At 46.7% G+C, this 14322-nt stretch overlaps 1 protein-coding gene across 1 annotated transcript in view; it reads left to right on the forward strand.

The window, feature by feature from the left end:
- The window catches only part of CUNH3orf52 (chromosome unknown C3orf52 homolog), a 32299-nt gene extending 19046 nt beyond the window's left edge, over window positions 1-13253 (forward strand). Inside the window, exons 4-6 of the mRNA XM_039250350.1 lie at window positions 4017-4087; window positions 7696-7877; window positions 11751-13253. Coding sequence (XP_039106281.1) covers window positions 4017-4087; window positions 7696-7877; window positions 11751-11755 — 258 coding nt within the window. The 3' untranslated portion in view covers window positions 11756-13253. The remainder of the gene's footprint in view (window positions 1-4016; window positions 4088-7695; window positions 7878-11750) is intronic.
- The last annotated feature ends 1069 nt before the right edge of the window (window positions 13254-14322 follow it).

The raw sequence follows: 14322 nt of genomic DNA on the forward strand, positions 1-14322 counted from the left end.
GCAGTTGGTAGGTTGAATGGTGTGAGTCATTTCCCTTTGGTTTCCGTTTGATTCCTGGGAAAGCTCCCCCAGGAGGAAATTCCTTCTCCATCACCCCAGAGTTCATTTCTGGGTCCTCAAGTGCGCGATATTTGAGTGCTCCTTGGGTCACAGGAGTTTATGCTCTGGGACGATTATCTGGGCTTCTCTTCTTCCTTCTCTTCCTTGTTTAAATCTTATGTGCACGCCCCATTTCCTACTTGTCTTCCACCTGCTTCCAGAGCAAGTTGCTGAGTAAATAGCCTCCTGCCTTTTTCCTCTTGATTGTTTTTTTCGTCAAGGGGTTTTGCATTTGCTGAGCAGAAATGGAATGATTCAGCATCTGCACATGTCACGTACTGCAGACTGAATTCTTCATGTCAGAGGGAAATGGATGTTAATCATTCACCCTAGAGCCATATCTCTGGCACAGAGCCAGACATGAGCAGCTTCTGCAGGTATTTTTAGCTCATCACTGTGCAGTAGTGGCAGGGACTGGCATGATCCCTGGGGCAAGTTCACAGGACTGTTTGATCTGGTTCCTTCTCAGATCGAAGGAAATCATCGTACTTTCGCTGCAGACCCACAGGTGCATCTGAGATGCATGTAAAGAACTCTAAAACATTTTCCTTTAATGTTTATTTTTGAGAGAGAGAGAAAGAGAGAGTGAGTGAGAGGCGGGGAGGACAGAGAGAGGGAAACAGAATCTGAAGCAGGCTTCAGGCTCTGAGCTGTCAGCACAGAGCCCGATGTGGGGCTCGAACTCACAAACCGCAAGATCATGACCTGAACCAAAGTCGGACACTTAACCTGCTGAGCCACCCAGGTGCCCGACCTCTGTGAAACCTTTTTTTTTTTTTTAAAGCTATCTGGTTTACAAGATGATACAAGGCGCACAGTGAGGTGAAAGAGCTACTGCACCCTCGTGTCCCAACCAAATATGTTCAGGAACAAAAGTGAGGAATTTAGAGATATTAGTCTTCTTTTTTTTTTTTTTTTTGGAAAGAGAGTGCATGTGCCTGTGTGGGCATGAGCCGGGGAGGGAAAGAATCTTTTTTTTTTTTTTTCCTGAGAGAGAGAGAGAGAGACAGGGTGAGCAGGGTAGGGTCAGAGAGTGGGAGATACAGAATCTGAAACAGGCTCCAGGCTCTGAGCTGGCAGTCAGCACAGAGCCCAATGCAGAGCTCAACCCACGAACCATCGAACCGTGAGATCATGACCTGAGCCGAAGTAAGATGATCAACCGACTGAGCCACCCAGGAGCCGGGAGAGAGAGAGAATGTTAAGCAGGCTTCATACACCCAGCACCGGGAGCCCGATGTGGGGTTCATTATGGGGTTCAATGCCGGGCTCCATTTCACAACTGTGAGATCAGGACCTGATCAAAATCAAGAGTCGGACGCTTAACTGGCTGAGCCACCCAGGCGCCCCATGAGGTGTTAGTCGTATTGTTAGGTCAAGAACTCTCTTCATTCATTCACCCAGGCCAACTTCTGGAAGTTTCCAGATATGGAAGGTAAATGAGTGGGAATTGTGGAACACCAAGTCCTCACTTTTGCTTTATTGTCTTGCCTCTCTAAACAGTTTTCCTAACCTCTCCCTTATCCCACTGCTGGAATTTTCTCCCTTCCAGGTGGGGCCCTGATTCTGAGTAAGGCAGCCTGTTAGCTGCGTGTCGTGTTAACCGAGGCCTGTGTGCTTGATGCAGGTGTTAATGGTGGCTTCTCTGGTAACACTGGCAAGCTAAGCTGTCTCCTGATCCCGAATTAACTGGCTCTGATAGTCAGCTCACTGGGCGCTCGCCTGGGTGCACCTGGCCGCGTAGGCACAGTGTGGTTCACCAGAGCGAAGGGTGAGAGGCCCCTCATTTCACTTCTTTGGGCCAAAGTAATGTGGTTAAGAGCTCCCAGATATGTGAACATGTCCTAATGACAGCAGGAGACCGTGTCACCAAAAAGAATCAGATCACAGAGTGGACACTAAAAGGGATCTGGTATACCATTTCAGCTCTTAACATAAAATTTTAGCTTAAAATATTTTTCTGAGCAGGGCCCCTGGTGGCTCAGTTGGTTAAGCGTCTGACTCTTGGTTTTGGCTCAGGTCATGATCTCACAGTTTTGAGTTCAAGCCCCGCATGGGGCTCTGTGCTGACAACAAGGAGTCCTGCTTGGGATGCTCTCTCCCGGTCTCTCTGCCCCTCCTCCCTCTTTCTCAAAAATATACATTTAAAAATAAATAAATAAAGGGCACCTGAGTGGCTCAGTGGTTGAGCGGCCTGCTTCAGTTCAGGTCATGATCTCATGGTATGTGAGTTCGAGCCCCATGTTGGGATTTCTGCTGTCAGCACAGAGCCCCCTTCAGACCCTCTGTCCCCCTCTGCCCTCCTCCATTCATGCTCTCTCTCTCTCTGTTGAAAATGAATAAACATTTTTTAAAAAATAAACAAATTTTTTTCTGAGAGCCTACTATGTGCAAAATTATACCAGGCCCTAAAGATTAAAAATGAAGAGGAGAGAGGGAGCAGAGAAGGTTGGGACCACATAATCTCTTCCATAATACATTTGTGTGTGTGTGTGTGTGTGTGTGTGTGTGTGTGTGTAAGGAAGTGAATGGAAAAAACCCATCTATAGCAATCTCCTCCTCCCCCCTCCTCTCCCCTCCTCTCCCTCCCCCTCCTTTCCCTCCTCTTCTTCCTCTCCCTACCCCCTCCTCCTCCTCCCCCTCCTTCTCCGCCCTGTTGTTGTGAGCAACCCTGAGAGCCTCTCTTACTTCTTGCTTGGGCCTGTTGGCAGCATTCTTTTCCCTGAGGCTCAAAATCTATAAGATGACTTAGTCATTTCCCCCCCGAAGTTCTTATCACTTTATGAATCTTTCCTCCTTGGTGTTCAGGACACTTTCCGTCTTGCTTCATCCTCACTGGGTAGCATGGGAACATGCGAGGAAGAGGGGATTTAGTGTCATTAGGACTGAATTCCTTATGAGCAGAGTGGCACTGGGCAGGTTTCATGAGCTTTCCGAAAGCCCTTTCCTTTATTAATGAAAGGGGAAGAGGTAGTAATGCCTCCTACGTCGAGTTCTTGTAAAGATCACGAGAAAAATGACAAGGTTGGAGGCACACAAACAATAGGTGCGCTGATCCCTTCTGCTCCACCTTCAGGAGATTGAAAAAAAAAAAAGTGACAGAAGACCATGTAGAATACGGCACCTTTTAATTGAATAAAAACACAAACTAATTATGAATTGTTATGATTACACAAAGATCACACAAAGAAGTATTACCTTTGTAAAAGCTTGCATGAAAAGGATCCATGTTGCCTTCCGGACAATGATTAGAACTTGGGAAGGGCGGGAGGAAAAATCCTGTGTAGGAGTGGGTTTAGCTTTGTTTCGTTTCTGAAAGTAAAGGACTGAACTGAGTGTGATAAAAGGCATGACACTTGGGTGGGAACACAGCTGTCATTTTGTGTGTGTGATTGCGGTATTTCATGCATAAAATAAGAACTCTGTATCTTTGCAATTATTGACTAGCCCCACTTGGTCCCATTACCTGGGGGAAAGTGCTATACCTCTGGCTTCTGTGGCTGTTACTCCTTACAGTAAAGCTCTACAGAAAGGAGGGAAGAAGCCCTTGTCCGGTGATATGCCAGCTCTGGGGGGCATGTTGTCTCCTGCCGGGGTCCTGGGGTTTGTGTGGGCTCTGGTTGCCGGCCACTCCCAAGATGAAAGCTACAGGCGTCAGCACAACACATACGAGATGTGGAAAATCCCAGCCTGGCCACTTGCCCCTTATTAATGAGGTTCTTTTCAATGAGTTTTAACTTGAGTTTTGGCTGGGGTAGGCCCACAACCTTCCTGTTTCTTGGTTCGGGGCGTCCGGATAAGTGAATTCCTAGCCCATGTGTAATCTCTGTCTATGAGGGTTTTGCTTTGTCAGGTGATATGCAGTATGATCTATCTGGAATGCGTCTGGTCATTTTACCTGTTCCTGTTTGTTTTAGCTCACAGATGTGTACAGTTCATCCCAATCTCTGAGTCGTTATTTTACATCAGTGGAAACTACGGACTTCAGGTAAGAATGTGGAGCATTCCACGTCGCTCTTTGTCTGGAAAGCAACACCCATCACCATTTGTCTAGAAGGACTTCCTGAGTATCAAAGCCCAAAAGGAACCGATGACGGGATATGATGGCTTTGACTTTGGAAGGGTCTTTGGGAACCCGCTAGCTCAACTCCTTGATTTTACAAAGGAACAAAGGGAAGACCTGATTAATTATATGATTCTACAAGGTCACGCGGAAGAGAGATGCCACTCCCAGGTAAACCATTCTCAAATAAGCTAGGGGTAGGAATAGAAATAGATCTCAGATAGTAATGTGATGTAAATGGTATAATCCATATACTGGCTTTGGCTCTTGAGGACCACAAGTAATACAGGAGTCCATACTCCTTATACAGTATTCCAAATATAAAGACATTTCAAGCAGGGAAAGTCTACCTTCTCCCTTCCACCCCACCTACCACGCCTGGATACTGCATGTTCTAGTCAATTCCGTACACACGGTACATTCCACCCCGTTCTACTGAATGGACTGCCATCCACAATTTGGTGTGATTTCTTCTATACCTGTACTTATCATATATACTTTATAGATTATACATGTATGGTAAATACATGCGCATATGTATTTTTTCTGTATATATTCTGAATCCTCACTATTATTGTCTGTATCTATAGGACAAGATTTACATGATAGAGCTTTAGTATCCATTAGGCTTAAGATATCTCTGGAATGTGACCATCACAGACAGTGTTGTCTTAAAGAAAAGAGAGTATTATATTGAGATTCTCAATATAATAGACGAGTCCAACACGTTTTCCTCTCTATACCTGCCCCAAGTTGCAATTTCAAGACAGCTGAGAAAGGACAGACACTCAGCTTGAGAGGGTCTTTCCAAGAGTCCAGCCCCATATTTTGGGTCTGGGGAGGTGGGGATGGTTAATGGGTTGGGGTAGACATTGGGCGAACAACAACAACAAAAAACCATCAGAAAGTTGAGTCAAATATGGCTAGAAATCTGAACACTAAATGTTAGAGAATTTGTTTTTACAAGTTATTTGAAAGGAAAACCTAAGGGTTTAGGATTTTGGATGGAGGAGCTCTGTACAGGAAGCATGTTTGTTTCATTTTAAGAGGTCCAGGCCAAGTTTTAACAGTGTTGAGTTGAGTGAGAAACAAAAGCCATTGTCCCACAAATGGTGCTGCCACTAGTGGGCAGGAGATAGCCAGACCCCTGGCAGCCAGGTTTGTGTCTACGCAGAGGATACTGACCTCCGTCCTGCCCCGGCCCAGCAGGAACCTGCGGTAACGGCCAGTGGTTCCTCATTTGCCAGGCGCACTCTACCAGTGGGCCGCTGAGGCAAAGCTCACATGGCTCTGTGGCTTTCTGAAAATCCCTCCTTTCCCCTCAAGACTGAGGCTCAATGTAAACTCCCTCAGTGGGGACCTGATGTGGTGGGACTGGGGGGGCTAGCCAGGCTGCGTTAGGTAGGGCAGCCCCCTCTTTCAGAAGCTTCTGGTCTATTCTGGAAGTCAGCCTGTGGTCCTTTCCATAAGCCAGCCCGAGTCCTTGCCCATCTGTGGGAATGCAGGATGGCTGCACGCCTTGACGTGCAGCTTGATGTGCTATCAACGGTCAACCTTGGTGTTGATCGTGGACAGCAATAATTGATTGGCAGGTGGAGCACAGGGAACCAATAACGACAGCTGCAAACTTGTGTCGCTGGCTAAGTCAGAACGTGCATTTTGAAGCACACAGACCGAGAGCTTCTGCAGAGTCTTGGTGGTATTTTGTTCGTTTGGACTGCAGAATTTGGCATACTGCGTGGCTGTCGCAGGTTATAAATGGTCAGTCACATAATAGGGCTAGTGGCCTATGTGACCTCTGGCCACAAGAGGGTGCTCGTTACCCATCCTTGGGAGGGACTTCGATCTGATTCAGACTCCCTGGAGCGGCAAGTCTGTAAAAAACTGCCCTAGGGGGAGAGTCTCAGATGTGGCCACTTCGTGATTATTTTATTGCAGGCTCTTAATCCGGGCCTTCTTGAGCCAAAGTATCAGGATAACTTTGAAAAGCCTAGATATTGAGGTAGCATTTAACGAGCCAGCATAAGCCTACTAATTAACCGAGGATAGCCCTGTGATTATTTTTATTTTGGAAATAGAAAAATATGTTCTGGGAAGATGAAGACTCCTTTTCCTTAGGTCCCTTTACTGAAAGTTGCAAAGCTGGGAGCCTCAGGAGGGGGAAAGGGGACAGAGAACGAGTCTCACACTGGAGACAAACCAGGGAGGTAGGATTTGCTGCCGCTACCCTGTGGGAATTCAGGAGTTCTGCAGCTGGCCGGTGCCAGGAAGCGTTGCACCCTACTGCAAACATTTTATAGGTTAAGGAATGATCTGGTTAAGCCAAATAGCTCTGACGGTCACTTGTCAGAGCAGGGAGAGGGTGAGTGTGAGACCATGGAGAAGGAATACAAGAGGAAAGGCTGGTATTGGGACAGAGGACGGGCCAGCCCTTGGATCCTCCTTGACAATAGCTGGGTGACGACTCTCCCTTCAAGGGCCTCTCCCAGGGGTCTCCGAGAGGATGGATTTTAGGTGGAAAGAAGAGGTTAGAATCACTTCAACACTTAGTGACAAAACTACAGAAGAGGGTTCTTTTTTTTTTTTTTTTTTTTTACAAATAGTTTATTGTCAAATTAGTTTCCACATAACACCCAGTGCTCATCCCCACAAGTGCCCTCCTCCATGCCCACCCCCCTCCCCCCCACATCCATCAGTCCTCAGTTTTTGTCAGCATTCAAGAGTCTCTCATGGTTTGCCTCTCTCCCTTTCCCCCACCATTTCCCCCCTTCTTCTCCCCCTTGTTCCTCCGTCAAGTTCCTCCTAGTCCTCCTATACGTGCAAACATATGGTATCTGTCCTTCTCTGCCTGACTTATTTCGCTCAGCATAACACCCTCAAGGTCCATCCACGTTGCTACACATGGCCAGATTTCATTGTTTCTCATTGCCATGTAGTATTCCATGGTATAGATAAACCACATCTTCTTGATCCATTCATCTGTTGATGGACACTTAGGCTCTTTCCATGTTTTAGCTATTGTGGAGAGTGCTGCTATGAACATTGGGGTACATGTGCTCCTATGCCTCAGCATTTCTGTATCCCTTGGGTAAATTCCTAGCAGTGCTATTGCTGGGTCATAAGGGAGTTCTATTGTTAGTTTCCTGAGGAACCTCCACGCTGTTTTCTAGAGGGGCTGCACCAGTTTACATTCCCACCAACAGTGTAGGAGGGTGCCCGTTTTTCCACATCCTCGCCAGCATCTAGAGTTCTCTGATTTGCTCATTTAAGCCACTCTGAGTGGCGTGAGGTGGTATCTCAGTGTGGTTTTGATTTGTATTTCCCTGATGAGGAGCGATGCTGAGCATCATTTCATGTGTCTGTTGGCCATCTGGATGTCCTAGAAGAGGGTTCTTATAGGACAGTACGTCCGTTGCTTTTTTTGTACTGGAAGAACACGGGGAACTAGAACTATGGTCCTGCTGAATGATGTCAGTTTCCTGGGTTGCAGTGTGATTCTGTGGATACACATGTGTGTTTCGTGTGCCTTCCAGCGGTGAAAACGCCACCATCGCCTACCTCCTGCAGTTTGGGGTTCCTTCAGAAGATGACAATTTTATGAAGTATAGGATGAGCAAGGAGTTGGTGCTGGGCATTTTACTACAGGATCTCCATGATCAGAGAGTGTCCGGTTGTGAGACTTTGGGGCTTGAGCCAACATCCCTCTTGCTCTCCGGTAAGTCGAGGAAGTCAGCAAGGCGGAGCTGTGACCGTCCACAAGTGAACCTGAGAAATTTTAAGACTTCGCACAAAACCTGGTGAAAAGGAAGGTGGGGAGGTGATGTGGCCACAAGCCTTGGAGACGTGTTCCCGTTCCGTCTGCCTTCTGAGCTTTGGCCTGATCTCTGGTGTCACTTCCTGCTCTGATCCCTCACTGGGAGGCACATGGGCTCATTAGCCCATGATGCCGACCATCTTGTACATGTCATCATCGACGATCCGCAAGAAATACTTTCAGCACACCAGTGGTAGTAAATACTAGTTAAATGAATGAAAAAGGCAAATTAGGAGATGTGGTTAGCACCAGGCACACTGCCAGCCAGCCTAGAGTCAGAAGAGCAGAACAGATTATAAAGTACTTGTGTTACTACCTAGTATGAAAAGGGGCATTTATTGTAATGACACTTCTTGATGATGGGAAGTGAAAGTAGGCTAAGCCTTATTTAAGACAGCAAAGAGTTATGTAAAGCAGTTCTTAAAGCTTGCTTTTTCCCAAATAAATAGAAAGAATGATATTCAGAAGGCCAAATTTAAGCTCACTGGGAGTGAATTGCTTCCTCACAGAGCATCTGGATAAGTAAAGTGCGTCTGTTGGCCAGACAGCAGGCATACAAGTGTAGGGTGAAGAGGTTATGCACCCCTCAACAGGAATTTTAGAAGGAGAGAGAGAGGAGATTGGAAGGGAGTGGGGGAGGAAGGAAGGAAGGAAGGAAAGGAGGAAGGAGGGAGGGAAGGAAGGAAGGAAACCCTTCAACGCCCGCTGTATAAGGAGGTGAGAAAAGGAATGTGCAGCTACCTGAGATGCGTATGGTGGCCGTTGCTGTGTTGTGACTAATCTTGATTTTCCGAGCCCCTCTGTACTATGGTGGTTACAAGCTCTTTCCAAATGTAGGCGGGGAAGGTAGAAGGAGGTGAGAAAAAATTGACAGGGTTATGAGAGTGGAAAGGCCACTCCAAAGGTTAGTGGCTTGTGAGCCTGGGGAGAGCTTGAGAAGATCTTGAGCTCAGACAAATGGAGTTCTAGATGTTTCCCCGGGGCCAGACTCTGCATCAGGCCAGAGGAAGCAGCCAGGGGCTAAGCAGGAGAGTACATTATTGCTCCTCTCAAACATTTCTGCTCAGGGAAGGGGTATTTCTGTGGCCTCACGTCCACTTTCTAGAGCACGCATGTGCAGTGTTTGAGCCATTTGATACCTTCAGGAATATATCAGTCAAATGGGAGACAACACAGTGACCATTTGGGAAGAGTGAGGAAGGAACAAGCAAGACCCAGAAAAGGCACGCAGGCTAAGGGAGGGGACAAGCTCAGTCAGGGATAGGTGGGCTGCGCAGAGGCCCCTGGGAGGGACCCAGTGAGAGCCCATGTGTTTTTAGGCCATTTTTCCATATTCATGCACACTGTGGGCCTGAGGGTTACCCCACCTGCCCCCCCTCCACCTGTGATCCTCTGGGTAACCAGTGGTGAGCTGGGCAGCCAGTTTCCCACAGAGATGATGTTTCAGTTCTGCAAAGAACAATGATTTTTTTTTTTTAAGTTTATTTATTTTGAGAGAGAGGGAGAGAGAGAATCCCAAGCAGGCTCTGTATAGTGTGGAGCCCGATGCGGGGCTCGAACTCACGAATCGTGACATCATGACCTGAGCTGAAGTCAGGACTTAACCAACTGAGCCACCCAGCCACTCCAAAGAACAACGACTCTTTAAAATTCTTTTTCCAGGGACGCCTGGGTGGCTCAGTCACTTAAGCGTCTGATTTCTTAATTTTGGCTCAGGTCATGGTCTTGCAGTTTGTGAGTTCAAGCCCAGCATGGTAGTGCAGAGCCCACTTGGAATTCTCTCTTTTCCCCCTCTCTCTGCCCTTTCCCCAGTACCCCCCCTCAGAATATATAAATAAACTTTAAAAAGTCTTTTTCCATGTAATAACTTGTAGGATTGATTCCCTTAGCCACTTTCAAACATAATGACACAGCAGTGTTAACGATAATCATGCTGTGCATTGCATCCCCAGAACTTATTTAACTTATAACTGGAAGTTTGTGCCTTTTGACCCCCTTCACCCAGCCCTCTCCCTCTGCAACCAATCGGATCTCTTTTTCTATAAGTTTGTTTTTTCTAGATTCCATTTGTGGGATCATGCAGCATTTGTTTGCCTTTCTGTGACTTCGGTCATGTAGCATGATGCCCTCAAGGGTAACAGAATTGTTTTAAGAGAACTCACCTCCCCATTCCCCTATTTTTGAGCTACTTCACTTTATGGATGTTTAGGGCCCCTGGGGCTGGCGGGGGGCGTGTCTGTTTTACAAATGTAAAATGGCAACGTGAGTTGTTTTAGACATCTATACCTGAGGTAGTTATTTTGTACTGTTTTCTCATATGTGAGGGACCCAGCTAGTAGACTAGATGAGGAAAAAAGGCCAAACCCAGATTTATGTGAGAGAAAAGAGGAAAACACTGTAGGCCGTAAGAGTAGTGAATCTTATTTGCATTTTTGGGGGGTAAACTAATGAGCTGGCTGCTGGCAGAGAAGCCAGTGTGTGAGTTGTTTTTGAAAGGACTGCTTGGTATCAAGGAAAATCATTTCGGTTGTTTTATCTTTCCAAGAAATTTGGAAAGTTTAGCCAAGGAGCACTAATTCTCAAGTGGAGGCAATTTTGTACCTCCACCTTGCCACCCTTGGGGTATTTGGCAAAGTCTGGAGATGGTTTTAGTTGTCGCGACTGGGTACGTATGTGAGAGACTAGCATCTAGCATCTGAACATCTTACAAGGCACAGAACTGCTCTCTACTGTGGAAGAGCTTTTTCCCCTAAGGAAAAATAAAAACCTCAAGGCAACCTGGTTATACGCATCCGTGACAACATCCCTCACGACCTTGTAACAGGAGCCCACTTAATCCGACTGCACGTTTGTGTGCTACCATATAGGGAGACAAAGGAACAGAAAACGTATAAAAAACTACGCTACATGGCGTTCGGGGCTCAGTTCTTCCGGCACGAACCTAACTGAGCGGTGCCGGCAGGAATAAAGTTGCTTCCTGGAAAGAAAAGCCTTGATGTCACGACTTCCTGTGTGAGAATCCTGCTACCCTACTACCAAGATTTGTCCAGTCCCAAATGTCAACTGTGAGGACCCTGCGGCAGAGCATGGGGTTCCCCCATCCCCACCCCTGTGTGGTGCTCCCAGGTCCTTGCATGGGCACATTGTCCTCCTTGGTCAGGCCGGGTCCACACCATTCCCCTCCTCAGCCTTTCTCACAATCTATTGTATGCCCTTTAACAGACTGAAAAGTTAAAGTCTAATCGATTATGAAAAAGGACTGAATATTTAAATGTCCTCAGCACCCAAAAGGCTCCGACAAAATGTTATTTATCGTGAATCATACCAAAATGAATGAGCAACGTGTTATTTGCTTTTAGAAAAGCATTCAGGGGCACGTGGGTGGCTCAGTCAGTGGCGGTCCCAGTCTTGATTCCGGCTCAGGGCATGATCTCGTGGTTTGTGAGTTTGAACCCTACATCGGGCTCATGCTGATGGGATGGAGCCTGCTTGGGATTCTCTCTCTCTCTCTGCCCCTCCCCTGTTTGGGTGCTATCTCTCTCTCTCTCTCAAAATAAAATAAAAATTAAAACTTAAAAAAAAAAAAGAATGAAAGGCATTCAGAGATACGTGTGTGTATCGACTGAAGCGAAAACTTCCTCTGTTAGGAATTTACAGGCATTTCAGTTTTACCAGAGTTTATATTCAAATCCAATGAAATAAAATGAAAGCGTAAATCTGTCAAATTACCATGATTTAAAAAAATTAATGACTTCCATTTTATTTTCTTTTCAGAATGAAGTGGTGGATACGGGTCTGTATCTGAAAGCAGGATTCCACTGAGTTTTGGAATGAGAGCATTCACTCGTTTTCCAGAAAGGATCCTGCGAATTAACCTAGAAGGACTTTCAGTGACTGGAGGGGCAGAGACTGTTCTTTTCTTCCCTATTCTGCATTTATGAAGTCTGGCTCCGTGTCCAGCAAAACAGCACCTACTGGCTACCGCAGCTAAGTTCAGCCTTGACAAAGGCAGGAAGCCAGACCCCACGAGGGTGACTGACACGGGGTAGGTGGGAGGAGCTTGCCGCGGAGCTTACCCTGTGGGGTTAATGCTATTCTTGGAGCACTCATTACCCCCACCCACATTGTGGACACTTTCTCTTGAGTGCAGAGGTGACCTTTCTGGCAAGATCTCATCAGCCCGTGCTGGTGGAATGAGAACACAGCAGACAGGCAGGGGGTGAGGGACAACTGAGCCCCTCACCCTCTGAAGCCCCCCTCCCATTCCCCCGCTCCCCGGTGTGATATTTGATCTACCTCTAAGCAAGACTGTGAGGAAGGCACTTGGCAAGACCAGAGAGAGCAGCAGAGTCCGCACCTATTTCCATGACCTGCGGATCTTAGCACACCAGCCTTAGACACATCGTCCGCCGTTACCGTGTTACGTACAGCTACAGAAAAACGGTGTGTGTTTCTCATTTCCCATCTTCTCATTGCTCCCTGACCCCTGAACACCCCTTTTGAAAAGTGGGTCCCTACACATTTTGGGTTTTGAACACACAGCTATCATTTGGGATAGTTTTGCCAATTTTACAGTTTCTCAAACTTCCATCAGAGAAACATTAAGGCCGCTTAGCCTTCTGCTCTTAATACTACATGCTGGCTTTTTATTGTCCAATGTTCCTGACCTTCCTGTAAAACTCAGTGTCTTCAAGCAATGGTGGTTTATCTTACTGAAGCTGGTGTGAAGCAGGAAGAACCACTCTGAAATAAACTTACTGCCAATCTGTTTGCAGGCTGAGGGGACCATTAGTGACCGTATTGATCCTCCGCGGGTAAAGAATCACCCGGCATGAGGAAGCACAGTATTTGTTTGGTTGGGAAAATTGTTTTGCTGGAAATTCTCCAAGAGAGAATGTTACAATCATGTAGTAAGAGATTCTTAGCCCCGTGGCTCAGTGAAGTTGCCTGTGGGTGGACATCAGTCTGAGGGGCTGTTTGTGTATGTGGTTGTGTCCAAATGTGTGTCTCAACTTAGATTTGCCTTGGTCTTTTTGTGAGCCAGGCCTCTGGAAAATGTGAATTTGCTTTCTTATGAAACTAGAGGGGACACTTATTGTAAACTGGGAGTCTCGTTTTGAGGATAGTTCCTTAAACTAGTGAAATAGGTGAATTTCCCTTCTTCCTCTTTATTTTTTACGTGTCTAATGTTAAGTCTTAGTGTGTTTGTACTTTTTAGGATGTAATGAATAACTTTAATGGAGAAGGATTTAAAAATATTTACAATAAATTATTTTTGCCCGGGCAGTTGTCACATTACTGTTGCTTCGTAGCTGTGGACTCACCAAGGCCGTGATTGGGGCTGGCGTTTTCTCGCAGCTAATGGTGTTGGAACTGATTTTTTTTTCGTTTCCCTGAGGACCGCTTCCCCTTCTGAGTAAGACTTAGCTGGGTGGGCTGGGGCGGGCGGGGTCCTCCTCTGTGCCAGTGAGAGCAGGGAGGGGCCCTCTCTCCCTTCCAGTTCCTCCCAGGCCTCTCCCAGCTGGACCAGGTGCTCAAGGGTCCAAGGGCCAGAAAGAAGGCCTCTTCCTGCGTAGAGACAGGATGGGGTGGTTTTCCCTTCTGTGGAAAGCACTCCTATGCGAGTATCTTGCCTTGGGTTTTGACCCCGTGCAGGGCATCCAGAAGCCTTTCCATAGGTGTGGCTCTTTGGTTCATGTGGTGTGGAAGGAGCTGAACTTTGTGACGAAAGCATTTGGAGGTCACAGATGCTCACATACACACTGTCCTGCTGCGGGTGGTGAATTTATGGGTCACCACACATGTCAGTGGTGAGCGTAATGCCTGGTGCCTGATAAGCTTTCAACAACTATTTGTGAAGCAATTGGAAGAGTTGAGAAGAGAAACTGATCTTTTCTGGAAGTCACTTAGATAAGGACAGAAAGGAGACAGCCAGATGTGCCCCTCCTCCTGTCCCCGACAAAAATTCTACCCACATGTCCAATTCTTTTTTGCCTTTCTTTTTTTTTTTTTTAATATTTTTATTTATTTCTAGGAGAGAGAGAGAGAGAGAGAGAGACAGCGTGAGCAGGGGAGGGTCAGAGAGAGAGGGAGTCACAGACTGAAACAGGCTCCAGGCTCTGAGCTGGCAGTCAGCACAGAGCCCGACGCGGGGCTCGAACCCACGAACCGCGAGATCGTGACCTAAGCGAAAGTCGGACGCTTAACCGACTCAGCCACCCAGGCGCCCCTCTTTTTTGCCTTTCAATTTAACTTAGTTCTGCAGCTTTTTTTTTTTTTTTTTTTTTAATGCTATGCTTTGCAGACAATGCAAGAGATTCCGGCAGGGACAATAATAAAAAAAAGA

Source organism: Hyaena hyaena, unplaced genomic scaffold (assembly GCF_003009895.1).
Source record: "Hyaena hyaena isolate Hyena2069 unplaced genomic scaffold, ASM300989v1 scaffold_366, whole genome shotgun sequence".
Lineage (NCBI taxonomy): Eukaryota > Metazoa > Chordata > Mammalia > Carnivora > Hyaenidae > Hyaena > Hyaena hyaena.